Source organism: Oncorhynchus tshawytscha, linkage group LG07 (assembly GCF_018296145.1).
Source record: "Oncorhynchus tshawytscha isolate Ot180627B linkage group LG07, Otsh_v2.0, whole genome shotgun sequence".
NCBI lineage: Eukaryota > Metazoa > Chordata > Actinopteri > Salmoniformes > Salmonidae > Oncorhynchus > Oncorhynchus tshawytscha.
Window position 1 is genome coordinate 52,910,501 of NC_056435.1, and position 23,060 is coordinate 52,933,560.

The window sequence follows — 23,060 nt, forward strand, 5'->3', positions numbered from 1 at the left end:
GAGATGCGTTCTGTCTCATAGAGATGAACGTACTTTGGTGCGGAAAGTGCAAATTAATCCCAGAACAACAGCAAAGGACCTTGTGAAGATGCCGGAGGAAACAGGTACAAAACTATATATATCCACAGTAAAACGAGTCCGATATCGACATAACCTGAAAGGCCGCTCAACAAGGAAGAAGCCACTGCTCCAAAACCGACATAAAAAAGCCAGACTACGGTTTGCAACTGCACATGGGGACAAAGATCATACTTTTTTGAGAAATGTCCTCTGATCTGATTAAACAAAAATAAAACTGTTTGGACATAATGACCAGCGTTATGTTTGGAGGAAAAAGGGGGAGGTTTGCAAGCCGAAGAACACCATCCCAACCGTGAAGCACGGGGGTGGCAGCATCATGTTGTGGAGGTGATTTGCTGCAAACCTGCCTCAGTTACACCAGCTCTGTCAGGAGGAATGGGCCAAATTTCACCCAACTTATTGTGGGAAGCTTGTGGAAACCTACCCGAAACGTTTGACCCAAGTTAAACAATTTAATGGCAATGCTACCAAATACTAATTGAGTGTATGGAAACTTCTGACCCACTGGGAATGTGATGAAAGAAATAAAAGCTGAAATAAATCATTCTCTCTATTATTATTCTGACATTTCACATTCTTAAAATTATGTGGTGATCCTGACTGACCAAAGACAGAGAATGTTTACTAGGATTAAATGTAAGGAATTGTGAACAACTGAGTTTAAATGTATTTGGCTAAGGTGTATGTAAACCTTCGACTTCAACTGCATGTGTGTGTGATATGGAATTGCAATATATAGGAATTCACAGCATGTTTATCCAAGTCAAAGAAGAATCTGATGATCGAGAGATTACCTGTAAAAAGATGCCAAGTTTGGTTTTATTCATCCCATCTAACGTATCAACATATGAGGAATATTCTGTTTTCTGATCTAAAGATACACCATTAAATCCTCTACGTTAAACATTTAAAAAAGGGTCATCACTCCAAGGTACACTCCAGACATGGATCTGTAAACACAAAGGTTATAACCGACACCAGGGTCATGTTCATTAGGCATCAAATGGAAGAAAATGGATTGAAACAGGGAGTGACTACCTAACCTTGTCCAGTAGGAAACATTAATTTTAGATTTACATTTCAAAATGCTTTAAAGCATGTTCCGTTACGTGCCCTGGTGAACACGTCCCAGCTACAGAGAAAGCCCACTGAAAGATATTTATAATTAACCCAAGATAGTTTGTCTGTGTCGTTTGCAGTAGGTGAAAATAATGCATAGTGGGCAGGACAAGCAAGGAGGTGGGCAAAGCCAAGCATGAGCTAGCGAGATCCTATTTCTGTGTTGTAGCATATATTTGCATATTTCCGTTAGGGAACCCCACGTCTGTGAAGTGCGTGTGTGCACAAACTCAATTTGACCTTGCACTCTTAAACAATGCCATTTTTTTTACTTTGGCAAAGTGTCAAGTCTATAAAACTTGCGCTGTGTTCGTAACAGATTCTAGGTTTGGGAACATAAAAAGTTTAACCTAGTTCCATATCATATTTGGTGGTGAGAAAACATTCTAAACTGACGCTTCAATGGATGCGTATAGCCTCTGTGACGTGTCTGGGTTATACCTTCTGACTGTAACCACACTTTTCTGAAAGACCTACAAACCTTTCTGGCCACTAGGAGGAACTACAGGGCAAGTTGTCCATCCTCTGCTTGCTGTTCTCAGCTCCCTCACAGGGAGTGACTTGATCTGAATCATAGACATTGACAGGACTTGAGTAATCCAAGACCTTCACAAATGTGACACCTTTCATAATTATACTGACATCAATCTGACTGCTTAAATGATTTAGTATGGATGGACCAAGCTCCTCTATCTATACATAACTGAACATTTTGGAGACACAAATTCTTTATTTTTTATCATACATTAGTGATACATTTAATATACTTACATTCAAAGAAATTGTTGATACAAAGGGAGAATCTTTACTTTCTGAATATATTGTGAACACAGTTAGGTATAAATCGGAAAGGTGAATGTGAATGAGAGGATACATATATACACAAATTAACATCTGCGTTGATCTAATCACCCACATAACGACAAAGAAGACACAGCCAATAGTGTTGGAGCACATTTAAAATTTAGTCCACATTTTCTAATTTTACAAAGCTACAGTATGCCTATAGCTTTGGGGATATCAAAGATCCGTTATTGTTATTTGTCTATCGAATACATTTTATGGCACCTTATTTCTTATATAGTTCACTACTTTTGACCGGAACCCTATAGGCCCTGGTCAAATGTAGTGCACTGTAGGGAATAGGGTGCCATTTGGGACACAGCCTTAGAAAAATAACAATACATTCAATAAACAATAAAGTCTTTAATATCCCCTCCATGGTCTGAAGATATAGGCAATATAATCTAACATCTCTCTGTGTAGAGATCAATAACAATGCAATATCCTTGACTGAGCAGTAAGGTCACCAAGATAATAGGTTTGTGAAACTTCATTCTATTTCTATTTCCCATTTTGTTATTGTGGTGACTGAAAGGTCAGCTTGTTGTGAACAAGCTCTGCTAAAAAGCTCTGCTCTCTACCTAGTCCTGAGAAATATTCAGAGTCACAGAGCTGTGTGTAGAAACAAATTGTATATCAAGTGTTAGAAAACATAATAAGAGTCCAATACAACCTTTTTGCTGGGGAAGCGGCAGGAGGGGAAAAGGTTGCACCTGTATGTCTTTTCCTGAAAAAAGACATACAGGTAAAGAATAAATCATTTGAGTTATGGTACACACTGACTGACAACCTGATCCACAGCTGTATATTGTGTAGAACTGAAATAAAACCAGAAATGTATATCTGTGCTACAAAGGTATACCATAACTTGACAGAACCTCAGGGCAAAATAAATATATTCCACATACAATTTACATTTTAGAGGGATTTCGGGTAAAGTGCAGGAGAGTGTAACTACAGTAGGAGCTTAATTAAGTGTGTGTGTGTGTGTGTGGGGGGGGTGATAATCTATTCTAGAGGGACACGATGGATATAGTGAAATCACTAGTGGATGGTCGTGAAAGGGTGTGCCATGGAGATAGAGACACAAGTTCACCCCCAAAATGACCATGTTAAGATAACCCACCTCCAGGACTTGAGTATTCTGTGTGGAGTGGAGAGTTACGTAATGGATTCCTCCTTTAGGTGTTACATGGTAACCTATGTGAGGGGTAGAGGGTACATCCTGGACAACCTTCTGTGGGGCTTTGCATGATGTAAGTCTCTTAAGATATCTGGCCACCCCAGTCCTGTCCCTTAAATGTTTAGAGTCTTTTTTCATGTTTATTTCAGGGTATCTGGCCACCCTAGTCCTGTCCCTTAAATGTTGAGGGTCTCTCTTAAGGTCTCTTTCAGGGTATCTGGCCACCCTAGTCCTGTCCCTTAAATGTTGAGGGTCTCTCTTAAGGTCTCTTTCAGGATATCTGGCCACCCCAGTCCTGTCCCGCAAATATTGAGGGTCTCTTTCAAGGTTTCTTACAGGGTATCTGCCCACCCACTCCTGTTCTTTACACGATGAAGGTTTGTGTCAGGAGTAGAGAGTACCTGGCCAACCCCACTGCAGATCTTTGCACACAGAAGGTCTCTTTTTGGCTTACAGGGTACCTGTCCAACCCAACTCTGCGGCCTTGGATGAATGTCTTGATTAGAGAGTACCTGTCCCACCTCCAACCTTACATGAAGAAGGTCTATTAGGTTTAGAGAATACCCAACTCAACCTCTCTCCATGGTCATCATGTGCTGGAGGTCTGTGTGATGCTCCTCTGGCTGGTACCTGGCCCAGACAAACTCCACTTCCCTGGATGATGGTGAAGGTATGTGTGGTGAAGGTCTGTGTGGTGAAGGTCTGTGTGGTGAAGGTCTAAAGCCCTATTCAGACAGGATTTGTTTCACTGGGGGAGATAGGGTAATGTAATTAAATGCACGAGTACAAAACAACATAAATTTAGTCCCATCCGAATCTGCCATGCCAGTCATTTTTACTTGGTGGGGAGGTTATTATTCCAACCCCCAAAATCTACTTATCCTGTGTGAATCGACATCCCTGTGTTTTGAGGGATATTGCAGAGTTTAATAGGTGCTGCACACAGTTTGGGAAGAACATGGGAACAAATTGATGCTTTAAACAAAGTGCTATGCACGTAGCCTACAAATGAATTACCTGTTTTGTCATAAATCAACTTTCCCTATGCCCAGATGATATTGTGATATTGTGCCCATTCAATAATAAATTGTCAAATATGTTAGTTAATTAGATATTTGTACACAGTTCATGGTTCTTATTGATATTATTTTGACTTTCGAACTGAGGGTAGCCAGATACACTGAAGAGACCTATCCCTAGACGAGTTGAAATATCTTCATTCCTAGAACAGCCTCCAGGCTTCCATCATATGAATGAGAAAAAAAATACAGGGGGCAGATGGTAAAACTAATCCTGTCTGAATTGTCCACTGGAAAAACAGACATTCTAGGGTAATAATTACATAACTGACATTCTATAGTAATACTAGTCCAGTGCGAATAGGGCTTAAGTCCATTAGGGGGTAGAGGGTCTCCGACCAACCCCCTCTCCTCTCATGGTACTCCTCTAGAGTCTGTGCGATGGAGAAGGTCATTGAAGGTTAGAGAGTACCTCACACCAGGCCTCTTCTGGTGTTCCCATGGTCCTTATGAACTGAAGGGCTGTGTGATGCTCCTCTGAATGGCTTTCGGGGGTAGGGAGAACCTGTCCCACCCCAACTCATCTCCTCCATGGTCCTCACTCCTCATGTGCTGGAGGTCTGAGTGACGCTCCTCTGACTGCTATGGTCCTTGACGACGTAGGTGGAAATGCTCCTGCGGCTCTGCTGCTGGTCAAATCCTCCGCACCGTGAGGCCTTCAGGTACTGTGAGGAGCAGCAGACAAAGCACCTCATCAGGTCGTGAAACAGGTGGCCAGCGAAGAACATATAGATCCACGGGTTACAGCAGCTGTTCAGGCTGGCCAGTAACATGGCAATGATAAACGCCACATCTAGGATAGAGAGAGAGAAGGAAAGAGACATTGAAGTCAATTTTCAACTGCCGACAACTTTCAATATGCATTGTAGATACGATAAGTCTATCACAGCTTTTACCAATGCAAAACACAATATGTTAACTACAGTATAGAAAATACAAATATTTCTCCTTGTCGAAATATATACTTGTTGCCTTGACTGCAAATTGTTACAGTGCAATCTTTGCACCGTAGTTCATTTCAATAGCAATTGCTTGATTGTCAATTTTGATGTGCCTTCAAACTTCCAAATTTGAAGGAGCAATAACAATCTGTTTTCGATAAACTGCTATACTTTGGCAGGCATTCATCCACAACAATCATCATCTTGTTATTCACAAACAGCAAACTATTATCTGACATTATTCTCTCCAGGCATCTGGGGCACTGTTTAACCAAACCCGGTAACCGGAGTTCCGGTTTAAGTCAAAAACACCATTCTTCTTGTACTACATGAATGTAGTACCCAATGAATTTGGGTACCCAACGAAGCAATGTTTAGTGTGAAAAAAAACCTCAATAAGACACTGATGTGGGAAGGACAGTGTGTGTATGTACTGTGACCTTTGAAGCCATTAGATGAATCCCTACCGGCGATCTGACATTTCACTAAATGAGTTTAAAGTGAACAGAATTGGCATAGGTTTGAGATAGAACTTCCACCATCTCTCTCTAGCTCTCTCTCTCTCTCCTTCCATATGCCTCTGCTCTTCTTAGATATAGTATGTTATGATATATATTTTATTGTCCATTTACATGGACATTTATTTTGTGACGTCAGCATACAAATACACAAACACACAATATATTACATGCAGTACAGAAAACCGTAAAGTTAGCACACGTTGCACATTTACATTTCCACATATTAAAAGTCTCTGGCCTACTGTCCGACCATGAATTGGGCCTGCATCTGTCCTATGTCCCTATGTCCCAATCAGCTAATGTCCCATCAGCCATCAGGCTGTCTTGTCTTGCTCCTATTCTTGCTGAACAGTGGGACCCTTTAATCTCCTTCGGAGAGCAGCAGCTGAAAACACCTCCACTCGTAGCTGGCTTTCTAGAACAAAACAAATCAACAAATCATAGTGATCCCTGGCCTGGCTGTGGTGTGTCTTACATATTGGTGGAACGGAGGAAAGGAAAGGGAAACCCCCACTGCCATATGGGAACAGAGATATAGATAGAACCATGACGGTTGATGGACAAAAAAAGAAAAAGGCTAATTTCAATTCAGTCTTGGGGGATGTGGTTCGATGTGGCAGTTACTGATGTTTGTCCCCCATGAGACACCATAGGAACAAAGCCAGTACTACTTCCTCAAGTTTGGTGCAGTATTTATAAGTTAAAACATATTCAACATAACGTCGTATCTAAAGAAAGTCAGATCCTCTGCTCTGATGGCCAGGTCTATCTCACTGTCTGTGTTCTGCGGTAGGAATGGAAAAAGCACAATCAATGCAGCTTTGCATCCCTAAGTGGACAAGTGAGCATTGTCAAAATCAAAACCCAACCCTCAACAGTAAATCATGATAAACTCACTAACAAATCTCTGTTTTGGATGAGACTGAATTTATGACCAAAATTATCCTATTTACACTTTGTAGTCAATTTTGACTAATATCGATGCCACATAGGCTGTTTCCTATCAGAGAAGTTGTCTATTGCCTTCAATTGTACAGAGCATTCGGAAAGTATTCAGACTCGTTGACTTTTTCCAAATGCTATTACGTTACATCCTTATTTTAAATTTGATTAAATAGTTTTTTCCCCCTCATCAATCTACACACAATACCCCATAATGACAAAGCAAAAATTGAAATATCACATTTACATAAGTATTCAGACAGGACTTTGTCAGCAATTATAGCCTCAAGTCTTCTTGGGTATGACGCTACAAGCTTGCACACCTGTATTTGAGGATTTTCTCCAATTCTTCTCTGCAGATCCTCTCAAGCTCTGTCACGTTGGATGGGGAGCTTCGCCCCAGGGTCTGATGTCCTGAGCGCTCTGGAGCAGGTTTTCATCAAGGATCTCTCTGTACTTTAATCTGTTCATCTTTCCCTCGATCCTGACTAGTCTCCCAGTCCCTGCCGCTGAAAACATCCCCAAAGCATTTATGCTGCCACCAGCATGCCTCACCTTAGAGATTGTGCCAGATTTCCTCCAGACATGACACTTGGCATTCAGGCCAAAGAGTTCAATCTTGGTTTCATCAGACCAGGGAATCTTCTTTCTTATGGTCTGAGAGTCTTTAGGTACCTTTGGCAAACTCCAAGTGGGCTGTCGTGCGTTTACTGAGGAGTGGCTTCCGTCTGGCCACTCTACCATAAAGGTCTGATTGGTGGAGAGCTGCAGATATGGTTGTCCTTCTGGAAGTTTCTCCCATCTTCACAGAAGAACTCTAGAGCTCTGTCAGAGTGACCATCGGGTTCTTGGTCACCTCCCTGACTAAGGCCCTTCTCCCCCAATTGTTCAGTTAGGCCGGATAGCCAGCTCTAGGAAGACTTCCATTTAAGAATGATGGAGGCCACTGTGTTCTTAGGGACCTTCAATGCTGCAGAAATGTTTTGGTACACTTCCCAAGATCTGTGCCTCAACACAATCCTGTCTCAAAGCTCTACGGACAATTCCTTTGAACTCATGGCTTGGTTTTTGCTCTGATATGCACTGTCAACTGTGGGACCTTATATAGACAGGTGTGTGCCTTTCCAAATCATTTCCAATCAATTGAATTTACCACAGGTGGACTCCAATCAAGTTTTCGAAACATCTCAACCATGTGTATGTGACAAATAAAATTTGATTTTGATTTTTTTGATTTTTTTTTGATCAATGGGAACAGGATGCACCTGAGTTAAATTTTGAGTCTCATAGCAAATGGTCTGAATAGTTATAAATCATAATCAAGAATAAACAAGTCACTGTCGCCATTTCCGTTTTCAGAGGCTTAAGGTATTTCTGTTTTTTATTTTTTTATTTATCAATTAATCAATCAAACAAATCAATCATAATCAAGAATAAAACAAGTGACTGTCGCCATTTCCCTTTTTAGAGGCTGTTTTTCTGTTTTTTATTAATTAGCAAAAATGTCTAAAAACAAGTGTTTGCTTCGTCATTATGAGGTATTGTGTGTAGATTGCTGAGGAAAATGTTTTCTTTAATCCTTTTTAGAATAAGGCTGTAAAGTAACAAAATGTGGAAAAAGTCAAGGGGTCTGAATACTTTCTGAAGGCACTGTATGTACCAGTAAGCTGTTGTACGTACCAATAAACTAGTCTGATGAAGTGAGTGTTATTTAATTCATGAAAAGATCAGCAAGTAATAAATCATTTTTGGTCTCTGGGGGAAAAGTACATACATTTATAAAATTGGATGCAGTTAATTAATAATAAACAACATAATAATGGACCCTAGCAAATGCATCAAGTGGGCTTGCAATTTAATCCACCATCATCAAAGAACTTTCAACTCTTTAGTTTCCTAAGCATATAATGTATTTAACACCTAAATAAGCAAAGGAATTATAGAAAGAATAATGGCAGTTTTCCATTCCCTATACAGTACTGTATATGAGGGTGATAAAGTGAGTGTGTACATCTTCCCTCCCACTCCCTGTCTGCATGAGTTATGATCAGAGCCTGGGTTGAAGATGAGACCTGCTGACAGCTTCTCTCTCTCTCTCTTTCTCTCTCTCTCTCTCTCTCTCTCTCTCTCTCTCTCTCTCTCTCTCTCTCTCTCTCTCTCTCTCTCTCTCTCTCTCTGCTCTGTATCTCACACATACAAATGCACACACACACACACACACACACACACACACACACACACACACACACACACACACACACACACACACACACACACACACACACACACACACACACACACACACACACACACTGCAGATTCATATCTCAATTGAGCAAAACTGTAATAAATTATTAGGAGAAAACTATTACAGTTATTCTCAATTGCTAAAACACAATTTCTGAAACCTCATTAAACACAAAACCTCATCTTCAAGCACTATTTACATAACCTCTGACTCCTCTTGCAAAATGAAACATTCACCTCAAAACAGTTTTACCTGTGTTCAAAATCAAACACTGCTCTCAAATCATAAACAAAGTGATCAAAATGATATACACTCTCAAGCAGTCAGTAAACAATACACAGAAAAATAGAAAACACATTGTTCAAAACATACAATTCTCAGGGAGAAGTACATTTTTAATCAAAAGAAATATTCATATTTTCCATCATTGTCCTTTGATGATCTCACATCATTTGAAACAGGTTAAATAAATTTTGAGTGGTTGTGTTCAATCAATGACATATGTTCTCTATTTGTATTTGATTGTTGCCACTTGTGTTTACCAGTATGGATGACATGTGCATTAGAGTGCAGAATGTGTTTTGAGAATGAGAACGTGTTTAGAGTTTTGCTGAAAAGTCTAAGTGAGATCTGCAAATTGTGTTTTATCATGTAAAATGGTTTAAGGTATTGACAACAGACTGCATAATTAGCTAAATGAGTCCAGGCAACTGAGAACTTTGTTCAGCCAATGGGCTTTAGTGTTTTAGCAATTGAGAAAAACTGTAAGACATGGGTACATGCATGTCTTTCCATGCTGAATTATAATTGACACCTGGCTGTTCAGCTCCCAACTGTACTATCAGATTGTCAGTTCATTGAGTCCTATTCATAAAAATAAACACTCTTAGAAAAAATAGTTATTCAGCTGTCCCCATAGGAGAACCATGTAGAGAAAGAGAACCATGAGAGAGAGAGAGAGAGAGAGAGAGAAAAAGAAAGGTCATGGATCTTAATTTGTGCAAAGACACAGGCCTTGTATTGTAATACGTTGAGGGTTTGCTTTAGCCTGCCTGGAGTGCCAAATGGGCTGGGTTCGCATTTTGGGATTTTACTATTGATTCATTATAACTTGCAAGCTCAATGAAGCATACTTGAACTTTTAAAAACTTTTTTAGTCAATTAGCAGATGCTCTTATCCAGAGCGCCTTATGGTTAGTGAATTCACCTTAAAATAGCTAGGTGAGATAACCACATACCACAGTCGAAGTATGTGAAAATATTTCAAATATTATGAAAACCCATCTTAATGATGAGGGGGTGAACAAAAGAGGGGGATGAAACCTTCAAGCACTCTTTTGTTGCTGATTCAAAACCTGAGTTGCTCCTAGCCTTCCCCATACACAGAGGTCCCAAGGCTGACGTCCTTCCAAGTCCATAAGGCTTTTGAATTTAAATTTATCTGAGTATTTGACGATATAGCTCCATTGGGATCCATTGCTCAATGGCTGGCTCCTGCTGCAGTGGCTAGCATCACAAAGCGATGGTTGAAATGTGGTCTGGAGCAGATGGACTCCCCTGAGCTCCCCTTTAAAGGAGGAAAGCTTAAGATAAGAGGAGCAAATCTCCTGACAAATGATGTTATTATACAGAAAAGACACAAATCAGGACACAAGGGCCCCTAGGACCCCATAAGGTGAGAGAGTGGAAGGAACACTTTGATGTCACAGTACATTTACCCTCCCTAGCTCTAGAAAGGCCCTGCAGGGCTTTGAAATGTATAACTGCTACTTTCTCCTACCCTGGGGCGGCAGGGTAGCCTAGTGGTTAGAGCATTGGACTAGCAAGTTCAAAACCCCGAGCTGACAAGGTACAAGTCTGTCATTCTGCCCCTGAACAGGCAGTTAACCCACTGTTCCTAGGCTGTCATTGAAAATAAGAATTTGTTCTTAACTGACTTGCCTAGTTAAATAAAGATACAATTTGGTTGTTTCCATTTTGAGGTGTATTTAGGGATTATAACAACATCATATATCAACTTTGAGCTTGATGGTTTTTGTTTGGGCCATTCCAGTGACACACTATATATACAAAAGTATGTGTACACCACTTCAAATGAGTGGATTCGGCTATTTCAGCCCTACCCATTGCTGAGAGGTGTATCAAATTGAGCACACAGCCATGCAATCTCCATAGACAAACATTGTTGGGAGAATGGCCTCACTGAAGAGCTTAGTGACTTTCAACGTGGCACCGTCATAGGATGCCACCTTTCCAACAAGTCAGTTCGTCAAATTTCTGCCAGAATGCATACTGCCAACTGTAAGGGCCCAGCCTCACTAATGCTCTTGTGGTTGAATGAAAGCAAGTACCCGCAGCAATGCTCCAACATCTAGTGGGAAGCCTTCCCAGAAGAGTGAAGGCTGTTATAGCAGCACAGGTGGGACCAACTCCATATTAATGCTCATGGTTTTGGGTGTAGTGTATGTGATACAGTGGGGCAAAAAAGTATTTAGTCAGCCACCAATTGTGCAAGTTCTCCCACTTAAAAAGATGAGAGAGGCCTGTAATTTTCATCATAGGTACACTTCAACTATGACAGACAGAATGAGAAAAAAAATCCAGAAAATCACATTGAGACCAAGCTTTAACTTCCTGATTGACGTCTTGAGATGTTGTTTCAATATATCCACATAATAGGGCCTCCTGGGTGGCGCAGTGATAAGGGCACTGTACTGCAGCGCCAGCTGTGCCACCAGAGACTCTGGGTTCACTCCCAGGCTCTGTCGTAACTGGCTGCGACCGGGAGGTCTGTGGGTCGACGCACAATTGGCCTACTGTCGTCTGCTTTAGGGATGGTTAAAGGGGTTAAATAAAAAACACACAAAAAAATGTTATAACATAATTTTCCGCCTCATGATGCCATCTATTTTGTGAAGTGCACCAGTCCCTCCTGCAGCAAAGCACCACACAACATGATGCTGCCACCCCCGTGCTTCACGGTTGGGATGGTGTTCTTCGGCTTGCAAGCCTCCCCCTTTTTCCTCCAAACATAACGATGGTCATTGGAGGCTGGTGGCTTCTTTCTTGCTGAGCGACCTTTCAGGTTATGTCGATATAGGACTCGTTTTACTGTGATATAGATACTTTTGTACCTGTTTCCTCCAGCATCTTCACAAGGTCCTTTGCTATTGTTCTGGGATTAATTTGCCCTTTTCGCACCGAAGTACGTTAATCTCCTGGAGATAGAAAGCTTCTCCTTCCTGAGCGGTATGACGGCTGCGTGGTCCCATGGTGTTTATACTTGCGTACTATTGTTTTCACAGATGAACGTGGTACCTTCAGGCATTTGGAAATTGCTCCCAAGGATGAACCAGACGTGTGTAGGTCTACAATTTTTTTTCTGAGGTCTTGGCTGATTTCTTTTGATTTCCCCATGATGTCAAACAAAGAGGCACTGAGTTTGAAGGTAGGCCTTGAAATACATCCACAGGTATACCTCCAATTGACTCAAATTATGTCAATTAGCCTTTCAGAAGCTTCCAAAGCCGTGACATCATTTAAAGGAATTTTTCAAGCTGTTTAAAGGCACAGTCTGTATTGTAAACTTCTGACCCACTGGAATAGTGATACAGTGAAGTATTAGTGAAAAAATCTGTCTGTAAACAATTGTTTGAAAAATGACTTGTGTCATGCACAAAGTAGATGTCCTAACTGACTTGCCAAAACTATAGTTGAAAAACAAGTTTTTATTTTTTTATTTGTCACTGTATTAGACTAAGCATAGGTGACTTGATGATGTTGAAATGTTGAAGTTGAAATGGAGCTGGAATAGTGAGGCTGCTCCAGTTTTCTTTGCGACTTGCAGTTACTCTCTGTGGTTCTAAATCAATAGTTGTTTCGTTGTCTGAAAAAGTCAGCAACATTAACTGGCTTGACCATGCTGTAGGTAATGTAACTGTTTGTTTTTACATGCAATATGCTTTGTGGACTTCACCGGACATAGTTTGCGCTCCAGTTTTGTGACTTCACTGGACAAAGTTTGCTCTCCGGTTTTGTGATGTAACCAAGGTGGGGTTGAAATTATTTTGGGCATCAGGCCTATATAATATCACGGTGTTAAGGCATATGAACTAACAGGTTATAGAGCAAACAACACAATTATCACAACACATAGGTTCTAATATGGCTTATTTTATGTCTGGGCTTACCCAATGATTTTACCAACGCACCACTACTGTGTGTTTGGCCTGAAGCCAAATCCAAACTTGCTTCACTTTTTTTTGGTGCGCCAGGACCATTCACATTTGGGCTTGCTCAGTTTAGCTCAACGCTGATTGGCTATTATTTTGAAAGTTGTACTAATCAATGCTACCGGCAGCAAAAATTGCATTCTCTTTTTGACCAGAGAGCATCAGATAGATGGGCAACACATACAGAGACAGAAGGGCGCTGTTTCGCTTGGATGCTTTCTCCGGTGAGATGCATTCAGCCTCTTCCAAATTGAAGGAGAATGATGAAACACAGAGAGAGTCGATGTCTGGCTTTCCTTGGCATCCTTGAATACACACCACTGGACAAATAGCACCAGGAGAGAGACAAGAGCACTAACACAAGACATTCCCCAACTAATTCCCAACTACTAAAACTAAATTAAAAAACAGGAGGATAACAGCTCATGTCACTCTCCATGCCTCCCTTACTTGTTTTGCAATTACACTTAATTTTGCCGGGCACACTAGAGGGGGTTCTTTCACTTTTTTCACTCTACATAGTATATGTGTGTGCATAATGTATGGAGCCAACCTGGACTCAGGGGTAGACGTAACACAGTAAATAGACAGTCCAATTGGTATGACATGTTACATTTCATATGGTATGTATTAATTTGTGGATGTCCATCATCCATTTTGTATGATATGTTACAAATTACAATTTGTATGATATTTTACCAATTTCAATTCATACAATATGTTACAAATTTGCAAAACGTTTTATATGTAAAGAATTACCATTTGTTGTGGCTAACAGTAGCTAGGTGGATAGGTGGCTAACACTAATTTTAGATCATGGATCATGACCACCGTGTGCATTAATGAGTATAATTTGCTGGTGTAAAACCATATATGAAAACATAATACACATTTTGAAAGCTGACAAACAGCCCTTTCAAATGATGACATACCGTCAATCAAATTGTAATCAGTCAAGTAATAACACCTGTGAAAGTGTTTTATATATATTAAAGTGTATGTTTTTTTCCTAAACAACTGCCATTTATACAACTTTCTAATGAAGATAGAGAAAAACGTTGAGCATATTGAGTCTTCCTTGGTTTGGAAGGTTTGAACATTTGCAATCAGAATATAAATACCTTTTACTGAGAACAATTTACAGCTGTTTTAGTGACCGATGGCATTTTTCTGTATGTTCCTTGATCAAGCACTTTTCTTATATTAAACACAAGTCTGCATATGTCATACATATGATAAGGAAATAGATAAACAAGTAATATAATTTTAATGAAACAAAAACTTTATTGAAAGAATAAGGTTAGGGGAATAGTCTCATTCAAACCTTTTCGTGGTCATAGCGATAAGATTATATACAACATTCATCTCAGGGATAAATGTATCTGGAAGTACATAATATGATAAGAATAAGGCATGTAATAACAATAATTGGCTTTCACAACAATTTATTCTGGTGTCACCCTGATCTGTTTCACCTGTCTTTGTGCTTGTCTCCACACCCCTCCAGGTGTCGCCCATCTTTCCCATTATCCCCAGTGTACTTATACATGCGTTCTCTGTTTGTCTGTTGCCAGTTTGCTTTGTTTTGTCAAGCATACCAGAGGTTTTTCCGGTGCTCCTGTCTGGCTCCAGTTCCTGTTTTCTAGCTTTTCCGGTTTTGACCATTCTGCCTGCCCTGACCCTGAGCCTGCCTGTCGTTCTGTACCTTGCCATACCACCCTGGATTACTGATCTCTAAATGCCCTGACCCTGAGCCTGCTTGCCGTTCTGTACCTTTTGGCCTACTGACCTCTGCCTGCCTGTGATCTGTTGTTTGCCTGCCCCCCTGTTTTTGTAATAAACTTTTGTTATTTCAAAGCTGTCTGCACTTGGGTCTACTCCTGAGCCTTGACACTCGGCCTATAGCATATCACATGAAGGGTCAGAACAGGAACAATTTAAAAGACCAATATTATTTGACAATCTTTGTGAATAATGATGAGTGAGAAAGTTACAGAAACATAAATATCATAGTTCGAAAGCAGTTTTCTGAAGAGCTACAATTGGATCAACAGATTGATCTGGAACATGCTCATTGGTCTGGGAAAACCAGGGGGCACTGGTGATGCCAATAGAACCAGACCCAGGCTATTTTTAGTGAGATTCCTCAGGTTCAAGGATTGCAGTCCTTGAAAAAGCCAAATGCCTTAAATTAGGATTTCTCTATGCAGTCTGTCAAAGAAGAAACTAACTAATACCAACCATGAAGGCTGTAATAGAACAAGGTGACATAGCATACTTGAGGATTGACAAACTGATTGTTCACCCTCCCTCCCTCGGAGTTAGGAGGAGCAATAGACAGGGAGCTATGAATATAGATGTTTTTTGTAACACCAACTGTCCATTGAGAAAGAAACGTATTTATGTTGCCAATGCATATAACCTGACGCAAGTTATGACATTACCTGTCAGATCTCCCCAAGGAGACGTGGGTGTGGAGTCAGGCGCAGGAGAAACAAGTTCTGAAGGAAAAGGTTGTTTATTTAAACAAGTACTAAATAACAGGACACCGTACTACAACAGTAGCCAAAAAACCACACTCAGACACAGTCCAGGGAAAAACCACCTGTTAAAAATGCACTAAAGAAAATGCAACCCAAAACTCACTGACAGTCAAACGAAAACAATCCCGCACAAAAACCCAAAGGAAATGGTGAGATTAAACACCCCCCTAATTAACCAAAATGAAACCAGGTGAAACACAAAACAAACATAACCAAAAGAAAAGGAAAAAGGATCAGTGGCAGCTAGTAGACCGGCAACGACGAGCGCCGAGCGCCACCCGAACAGGAAGAGAAACCACCTTCGGTGGAAGTCGTGACATTACCAACCAGAACGTTTACTAATAGGTCCGGTATTACATTGTCAACTTGAACCGATCACATTTTTACTAACATGGCTGAACATTGTTCTAAAGCTGTATCAGTGGCACTAGGTTGTAGTGATCATAACTTGATTGCACTCACTAGGAAAATTAAAATACCAAAGTCTGGCCCTAAAGTAATCTACCGAAGGTCCTACAGAGGGTTCAATCAGGACTCATTTGTGAGTGAAAAAAACAAAACTACAAGGCGTCAGAGTATGTAACATCTAGCACACTGAATCCGGTGATTCAATTCCTGGTCCTATCACACTTAGAGAACTGTCCAGTTAGTACACTCCTGCTCAGTGAAACGACCTGTCCTGATGTGTCATAGACGCTTGCTAAATAACTTTAAATAGTAAGCCTTCCTTCATGACCTGGCCTCTGTAAATTGGTATAGAATCAGCTTGATCCACTCTGTTGAAGGCGCTTGGGCCTATTTTAAATATATTTTCAGTGATATTGTTAACAAACATGCCCCCATAAAGAAAATGAGAATTAAAAACAGGTTCAGCCCCTGGTTTGACCATGATCTTGCACAGTTACTACACCTCAAGAATTGCATTTGGCGAAAGGCTCGGCACACGCATACTCAGGTGACTGGCTCTCATTCAGGCAAATGAGAAATACGTGCACTCAGGCTATCCGGAAGGCCAAAGTTAGTTAGTTTAAGGAGCAGTTCTCTCTCTGTGCGTCTAACCCCAAGAAGTTCTGGAAAACGGTTAAAGACCAGGAGAATAACCCCCCTCACAGCTGCCCATGTCCCTTGTAGTTGTTGATGTGGTTGTTACTGACAAGAATCACATGCTTGAGCTTTTTAATCACCACTTCATTAAGTCAGGATTTCTATTTGACTCAGACATGCCTCCTTGCCTGTCCAAATGTTTATCTCCCACCCCTTCTAATGCCACTAGCCCTGATGCTCCTCCCTCTTTCCCCCTGCCCCTCTACAAAGTTTCTCACTGCAGGTTGTCACTGAGTCTGAGGTGCTAAAGGAGCTCCTTAACCTTGACCCCCAAAAAACATATGGGTCAGATGGTTTATACCCTTTCTTCTTTAAGGTTGCTGTCACTGTAATTGCCAAGCCTATCTCCAACCTTTTTAACCTGCCTCTTCTCTCTGGGGAGGTTCCCATTGCTTGGATGGCAGCCACGGTTCATCATTTTTTTAAAGGGGGAGATCAAGCCGATCCTAACTGTTATTGTCACGCCCTGACCGTAGAGAGCGTTTTATGTCTCTATTTTGTTTTGGTCAGGGTGTGATTTGGGTGGGCAGTCTATGTTCTATGTTCTATGATTTTCTATTTCTATGTGTTTGGCCGGTTGTGGTTCTCAATCAGAGGCAGCTGTCTATCGTTGTCTCTGATTGAGAACCATACTTAGGTACGCTTTTCCCCCTCCTGTTTTGTGGGAAGTTTTTTAATAAAGAGAAAATGTACGCTTACCATGCTGCACCTTGGTCCAGTCCTTCAGCCAGCCGTGACAGTTATAGGCCTATTTCTATTTTGCCCTGTTTATCAAAACTGTTGGAAAAACGTGTCAATAATCAACTGACTGGCTTTTTTATGTCTATAGTATTCTGTCTGGTATGCAATCTGGTTTCCGCTCAGGTTATGGATGTGTCACTGCAAACTTAAAGGTTAGATTGGGTTCAAGTCTGGGCTCTGGTTGGGCCCTTCAAGAACATTCAGATGCTTGTCCTGAACCCACTCCTGCGTTGTCTTGGAGGTGTGCTTAAGGTTGTTGTCCTGTTGGAAGGTGAACCTTCGCCCCAGTCTGAGATCCTGAGTGCTCTGGAGCAGGTTTTCATCAAGGATCGGTCTGTACTTTGCTCCGTTCATCTTTCCCTCGATCGTGACTAGTCTCCCAGTCCCTGCCGCTGAAAAACATCCACACAGCATGATGCTGCCACCACCATGCTTCACCAAAGGGATGGTGCCAGGTTTCCTCCAGACGTGACGCTTGGAATTCAAGCCAAAGAGTTCAATCCTGGTTTCATCAGACCAGAATATCTTGTTTCTCATGGTCTGAGAGTCCTTTAGATGACTTTTGGCAAACTCCAAGTGGGCTGTTGTGCCTTTTACTGAAGAGTGGCTTCCGTTTGGCCGCTCTACCAAAAAGTCCTGATTGGTGGAGTGCTGCAGAGATGGTTGTCCTTCTGAAAGGTTCTGCCATCACCACATAGGAACTCTGGAGCTCTGTCAGTGTGACCATCGGGTTTTTGGTCACCTCCTTGACAATGGCTTTCTCCCCCAATTGCTCCATTTGGCCGGGTAGCCAGCTCTAGGAAGAGTTCCTAACTTCTTCCATTTTAGAATGATGGAGGCCACTGTGTTCTTGGGGACCTTCAATGATGCAGAAATGTTTTTGGTACCCTTCCCTATATACTTGAATGGCCCAGCTAACATGCTAAGTAGTTTCAAAGTAGCAAATGCTAAACTTGTCCGTGATAAGAATCATATACGCAACCTTTGGGTTGCTAGATGTTTGCCTTATACACCCGCCCAATCACCATACTTTCGTTTTTGCCATAGTTCCTGCAGTCAAATGACCAAATTTCCCTCTAGTGGCCTCATGGGTGGAATGTAATTAATATATTTCATAATTTAATATTCAATAAACATTCATTTTTTTTAAACACTGAAAATCCAGTGTTTCTATGTCAAACGGGTTTGTTTATATTTCAGTTTTCTGTGTTGTATATGAAGTGTAATATTGGGATAAAAACTCAAATGGAATACATTTCAACTGTTTATTTGACATGGTACATGGGTTTTCTTTTTTAATTCCCATAACCATGTGTGTGAGGTGTATACTTTTGTTTCAAAGTAGATTTGTTTAAGTCTACTGTAAAACTTCTGTCTTATGTAACCATATCAAATGTAACATATCACACTCATTTAAGTGTCCCAGATTGACATATACTATGTTACGTCTACTCTATGAGACCAGGCTGATGGACAGTGACGTGGTGCTATTTTCTTAGGTGTGGAAGCACAAAATAAAGTGTAAAACATTATAATTTCCTCACTCAAAGTTTGTACCGACAGATATATAGTTTTTGTATAGCCTATTATTATATAGAATATGCATATTATGCACTCTACAGGGCTAAGCCCACACATTATTGTGTCAAGACCTTTTTCAATGTTTAATACCCTCAAACCCCAATTTAGGCATACCTAATTGTAATCATCACTGTCAATTGTGAATTCTTCATGTTTTACTGATGAAACTGCATCATGGGAATAGCCTATGCATTTTGATTTTCTTGAATTACTGTTTTGTGAGCAAATTATAGCAGATGGTGTTAAAAAACTATATATATATATATATCCTGGTGTGCTCTGTTGAGTTTTGGCGCATGAGAACTGTGGCCTGGGATGAAAATATAAAATAAATACAATATAAATATAGGACAAAACACACATCACAACAAGAGAGAAAACACTACATAAAGAGAGACCTAAGACAACAACATAGCAAGGAAGCAACATGACAACACAGCATGGTAGCAACACAACATGGCAGCAGCACAAAACATGGTACAATCATTATTGGACACAGACAACAGCACAAAGGGCAAGAAGGTAGAGACAACAATACATCACACAAAGCAGGCACAACTGTCAGTAAGAGTGTCCATGATTGAGTCTTTGAATGAAGAGATTGAGATGAAGCTGTTCAGTTTGAGTGTTTGTTGCAGCTCGTTCCGGTCACTAGCTGCAGCGAACTGAAAAGAGGAGTGACCCAGGGATGTGTGTGCTTTGGGGACCTATAAAGGAATGTGACTGGCAGAACAGGTGTTGTATGTGGAGGATGAGGGCAGCAGTAGTTACCTCAGATAGGGGGGAGTGAGGCCTAAGAGGGATTTATAAATAAGCGTCAACCAGTGGGTCTTGCGACGGGTATACAGAGATGACCAGTTTACAGAGGAGTATAGAGTGCAGTGATATGTCCTATAAGGAGCATTGGTGGTAAATCTGATGGCCGAATGGTAAAGAACATCTAGCCGCTCGAGAGTACCCATTGGCCTCCATCATGATTTAGCTGTTTGATTTTGAAATTTAGGACCCCTTTAGGTATAACAAAAACCTTTACTTGGCCTTTACTGCTATAGCCCATGGAAACACATTGAATAACACATTTATGCAGTAAATGGTAAAAAAAAGATAGTAAAAAAAGAAATCATAAGGAATAAGGTTTTGAAGTGTCTGTCCTATATCTAGGAGATGTAAGAAATATTAGTGGTGTTTTGGACACATTTAACCTTAGCCTTTAACCGTAGCCTTTCTGGTTTGGGTGTCCTCGGCAGAACGGTGTCATGTAACCAAGTGGTCACATAATGTGCTGGGTTCAACTGCGCAAGATGTGGTCCGTGGAGTTTTTTGAAAATCAAGGCAGACACACGGTGAATTTGGATTTTTTTGACGGGCCTCTGCAGTGCATAGATATATCCAATAGTTATTCATAATTCGTGCCACTGCCAGAGAGAAGACAGGGAAGAAACCACAATTTACCTACCTCTAGACCGCCATGTAGTTTGTCATTCTATTATTTTTCATGACATTCTTGTGGTAATTAATCAGAATTAATTGTCGAGAAATAGTTTCACCAGCTCTGTGTATACCTCAAATTGAAAAAGGTGAGGGAGCGCCGCTCTCCTGCGATCCAGCAGCACAACCCTGCTTATGGAGCCAACAATTGATCTACATTTTGCAGTATTGCTATGTTTATACGTGCTCCTGATAAGCCCATCCATGCATAAAGCACTGTGTTATTCATGCATAAAGCTCTTTACAATTACCTTCTCTGGGTGCAGCAGGATCCCATGCCGACCACATTTGTACGAAGAAAAAAGGAGTCCAGCAAACAATATAAGCTAGGACTATGACAAAAGTCATTTTGACAGTTCGGATCTTCGCTTTTGATATGAGCTTCACACTGCTCACTCGAGAGAGCGCTGCGCCTTTGTACTCCCGCGGCGTCAGAGACATACACTGATCCCGTCTGGTTTTCATTTTAAAGTTTTGCCATATTTTAAAACTTATCAGGCCATAGCAAAGACTTAGGATAGCCACTGGAATTATGTAGATTGTAAGACTAATCCATGTAATGTACGCCTTGGCGCCCCAGGGTTGCACGAAGTCTCCCCAACAGTCATAAACTCCGTTGCCCACCTCCCTCAACGAAAATATATACACTTGAGGGGTACTGAAAATCAGACTAAGCATCCAAGAGGCAATCACATAAAAACGGTCCTTCCTCTTGTGCAGAGAGCGAAGCGGCTGACATATCGCCAAGCATCTGTCTATGGACATTAGAACAAGCATGTAGGTCGACCCGAACATCCCGACAACCTGTAGGTACTTCACCAGCCTGCACAGTAAGTCCGGCCCGTAGAAGCGGAATGTAATGTCCCATATAAGCTGCGGGAGGACCTGAAAGATTGCCACCACCAGGTCCGCAATACTGAGGTGTTTCATGAAGTAATACATCCGAGAGTGGCTGTGCTTGCTCGTATGGATAGCCAAAAGGACGCAAATGTTACCGACCAACGCGAGCAGCAGAACTAGGACAAGAACGGTCACCTCCACTTTGGCCACCTCCTCGTTCCGCTTCAAGGGGTTCACGATGGACTGGTTCCCAGTACTGGTCTCGTTTCCACCGCGACTCGAGTTGGTCCATGAATCATTTATAATTGCCCACAAGTCTTGGTCTCGCAGAAGGTCCTCCATCATTCATGCGTAAACTCGCCACCTTACACAAGCTCCGTTTTCTACGTAGTTCTATGTACTTTTGTGAAACGAAAATGTTGGAACTATACGATGCTCCGTCGCTCTGTTTGCATAGTGTGTTTCACCTGGAGCCTAAAAACACTGCTTATTATCCAGTACCAGACATCGGTGAAGTGACTGGTTGGCTCCTCATCTGTTCCTTGTTCCTTTGTTTATAATTTCCCATTATTGCAAAGTTTATTAAGATGTTTTGTTCTGTTTACATGTTTGTCTCTTTGACGGTAGGCTTATCAAAGGCAAAGTAAAATCCAATAGTAAGGTATCCCAATTAGGCGTAGACTCTGGGAGATATGTTCTAGGTAAATACAAATAAAAAGAAGCCTACATTTTACAAGTCAGTGGCAAAAAGATCAAACATGGATAAATGAATAAATACATGTATGATATGTGCAATTACTAGACCAGTCAATTCAGCAATCAATCAATATCAACCATATTAATAGGCTACTAATAATATACTAATTATAATAATCACCATAATCTTACTAATAATAATTGTAATCATACTTACTAATCATGATAAAAAATTATAACATTAAGATAAGATCATTAATATTAATTTACTTACCATATTATAAAGACAGCCTTTCCAACGTGATGCACAGCAACTAGTGCGCACAGATCTTTTTCTAGATGGGCTTTTGCTATCCACATCCCTTGATGTCTTTGTAGCGTGTATGAGGTATAATGCGGTGCTTTAAGCACATCATACTGAGTTGTGCAAGCTGGGAGCCTCCCTCTGTCCATGCGCAATGTGTCCGGCATTCTTATTGGTACCACTTCTGTCCCAACTAAGACGTGGCTAAGAAACTCACAGCCGTCACTAGATGGCTATGCAAGCAACAGTATATCATTTTCCAACCTATAATTAATACAGGGCATTTATGGTTTGTTTTGACAGAAAGAAAAAAATGAAATGTGTTATCAATAGTTTACGCATGAAAGGTACAAGTGGAGCCCCACATTTTTAGAATAACATAAAATTAAAATGTTTTGGACATTATCTTGGCATCAGTTTGCAAACAATGTAAAAAAAAGATAGATATATATGTATATCATTAAGTTAATAAACATGGTCTCTTTTTTGTTTTCTTGAGTAAGGCAGCTCCAACATGCAGGTGCTTCAGCCTAGCTCAGTGCTTTCTGTGGTGGTGGAGCAAGCCAGCAGAAAA

At 40.9% G+C, this 23,060-nt stretch overlaps 1 protein-coding gene across 1 annotated transcript; it reads right to left on the bottom strand.

Moving 5' to 3' along the window:
* Window positions 1–1,689: 1,689 nt before the first annotated feature.
* LOC112254825 (isotocin receptor) lies at window positions 1,690–22,571 on the bottom strand. Its single transcript, XM_024427714.2, has 3 exons — window positions 22,457–22,571; window positions 20,898–22,183; window positions 1,690–5,098 (listed from the first exon to the last, which is right to left on the bottom strand). Exons 2-3 carry the CDS (start codon window positions 21,829–21,831, stop codon window positions 4,851–4,853), a joined length of 1,182 nt encoding a protein of 393 aa, XP_024283482.1. The 5' UTR covers window positions 21,832–22,183; window positions 22,457–22,571; the 3' UTR covers window positions 1,690–4,850.
* Between the last annotated feature and the right edge of the window lie 489 nt (window positions 22,572–23,060).

Coding starts and splice junctions, on each gene's coding strand:
- LOC112254825 (XM_024427714.2), bottom strand. CDS start 21,831: ATGATGGAGGACCTTCTGCGAGACCAAGACTTGTGGGCAATTATAAAT. Junction 5,099..20,897: donor TCCTGCTGCACCCAGAGAAG/GTAATTGTAAAG, acceptor TCTCTATCCTAG/ATGTGGCGTTTATCATTGCC.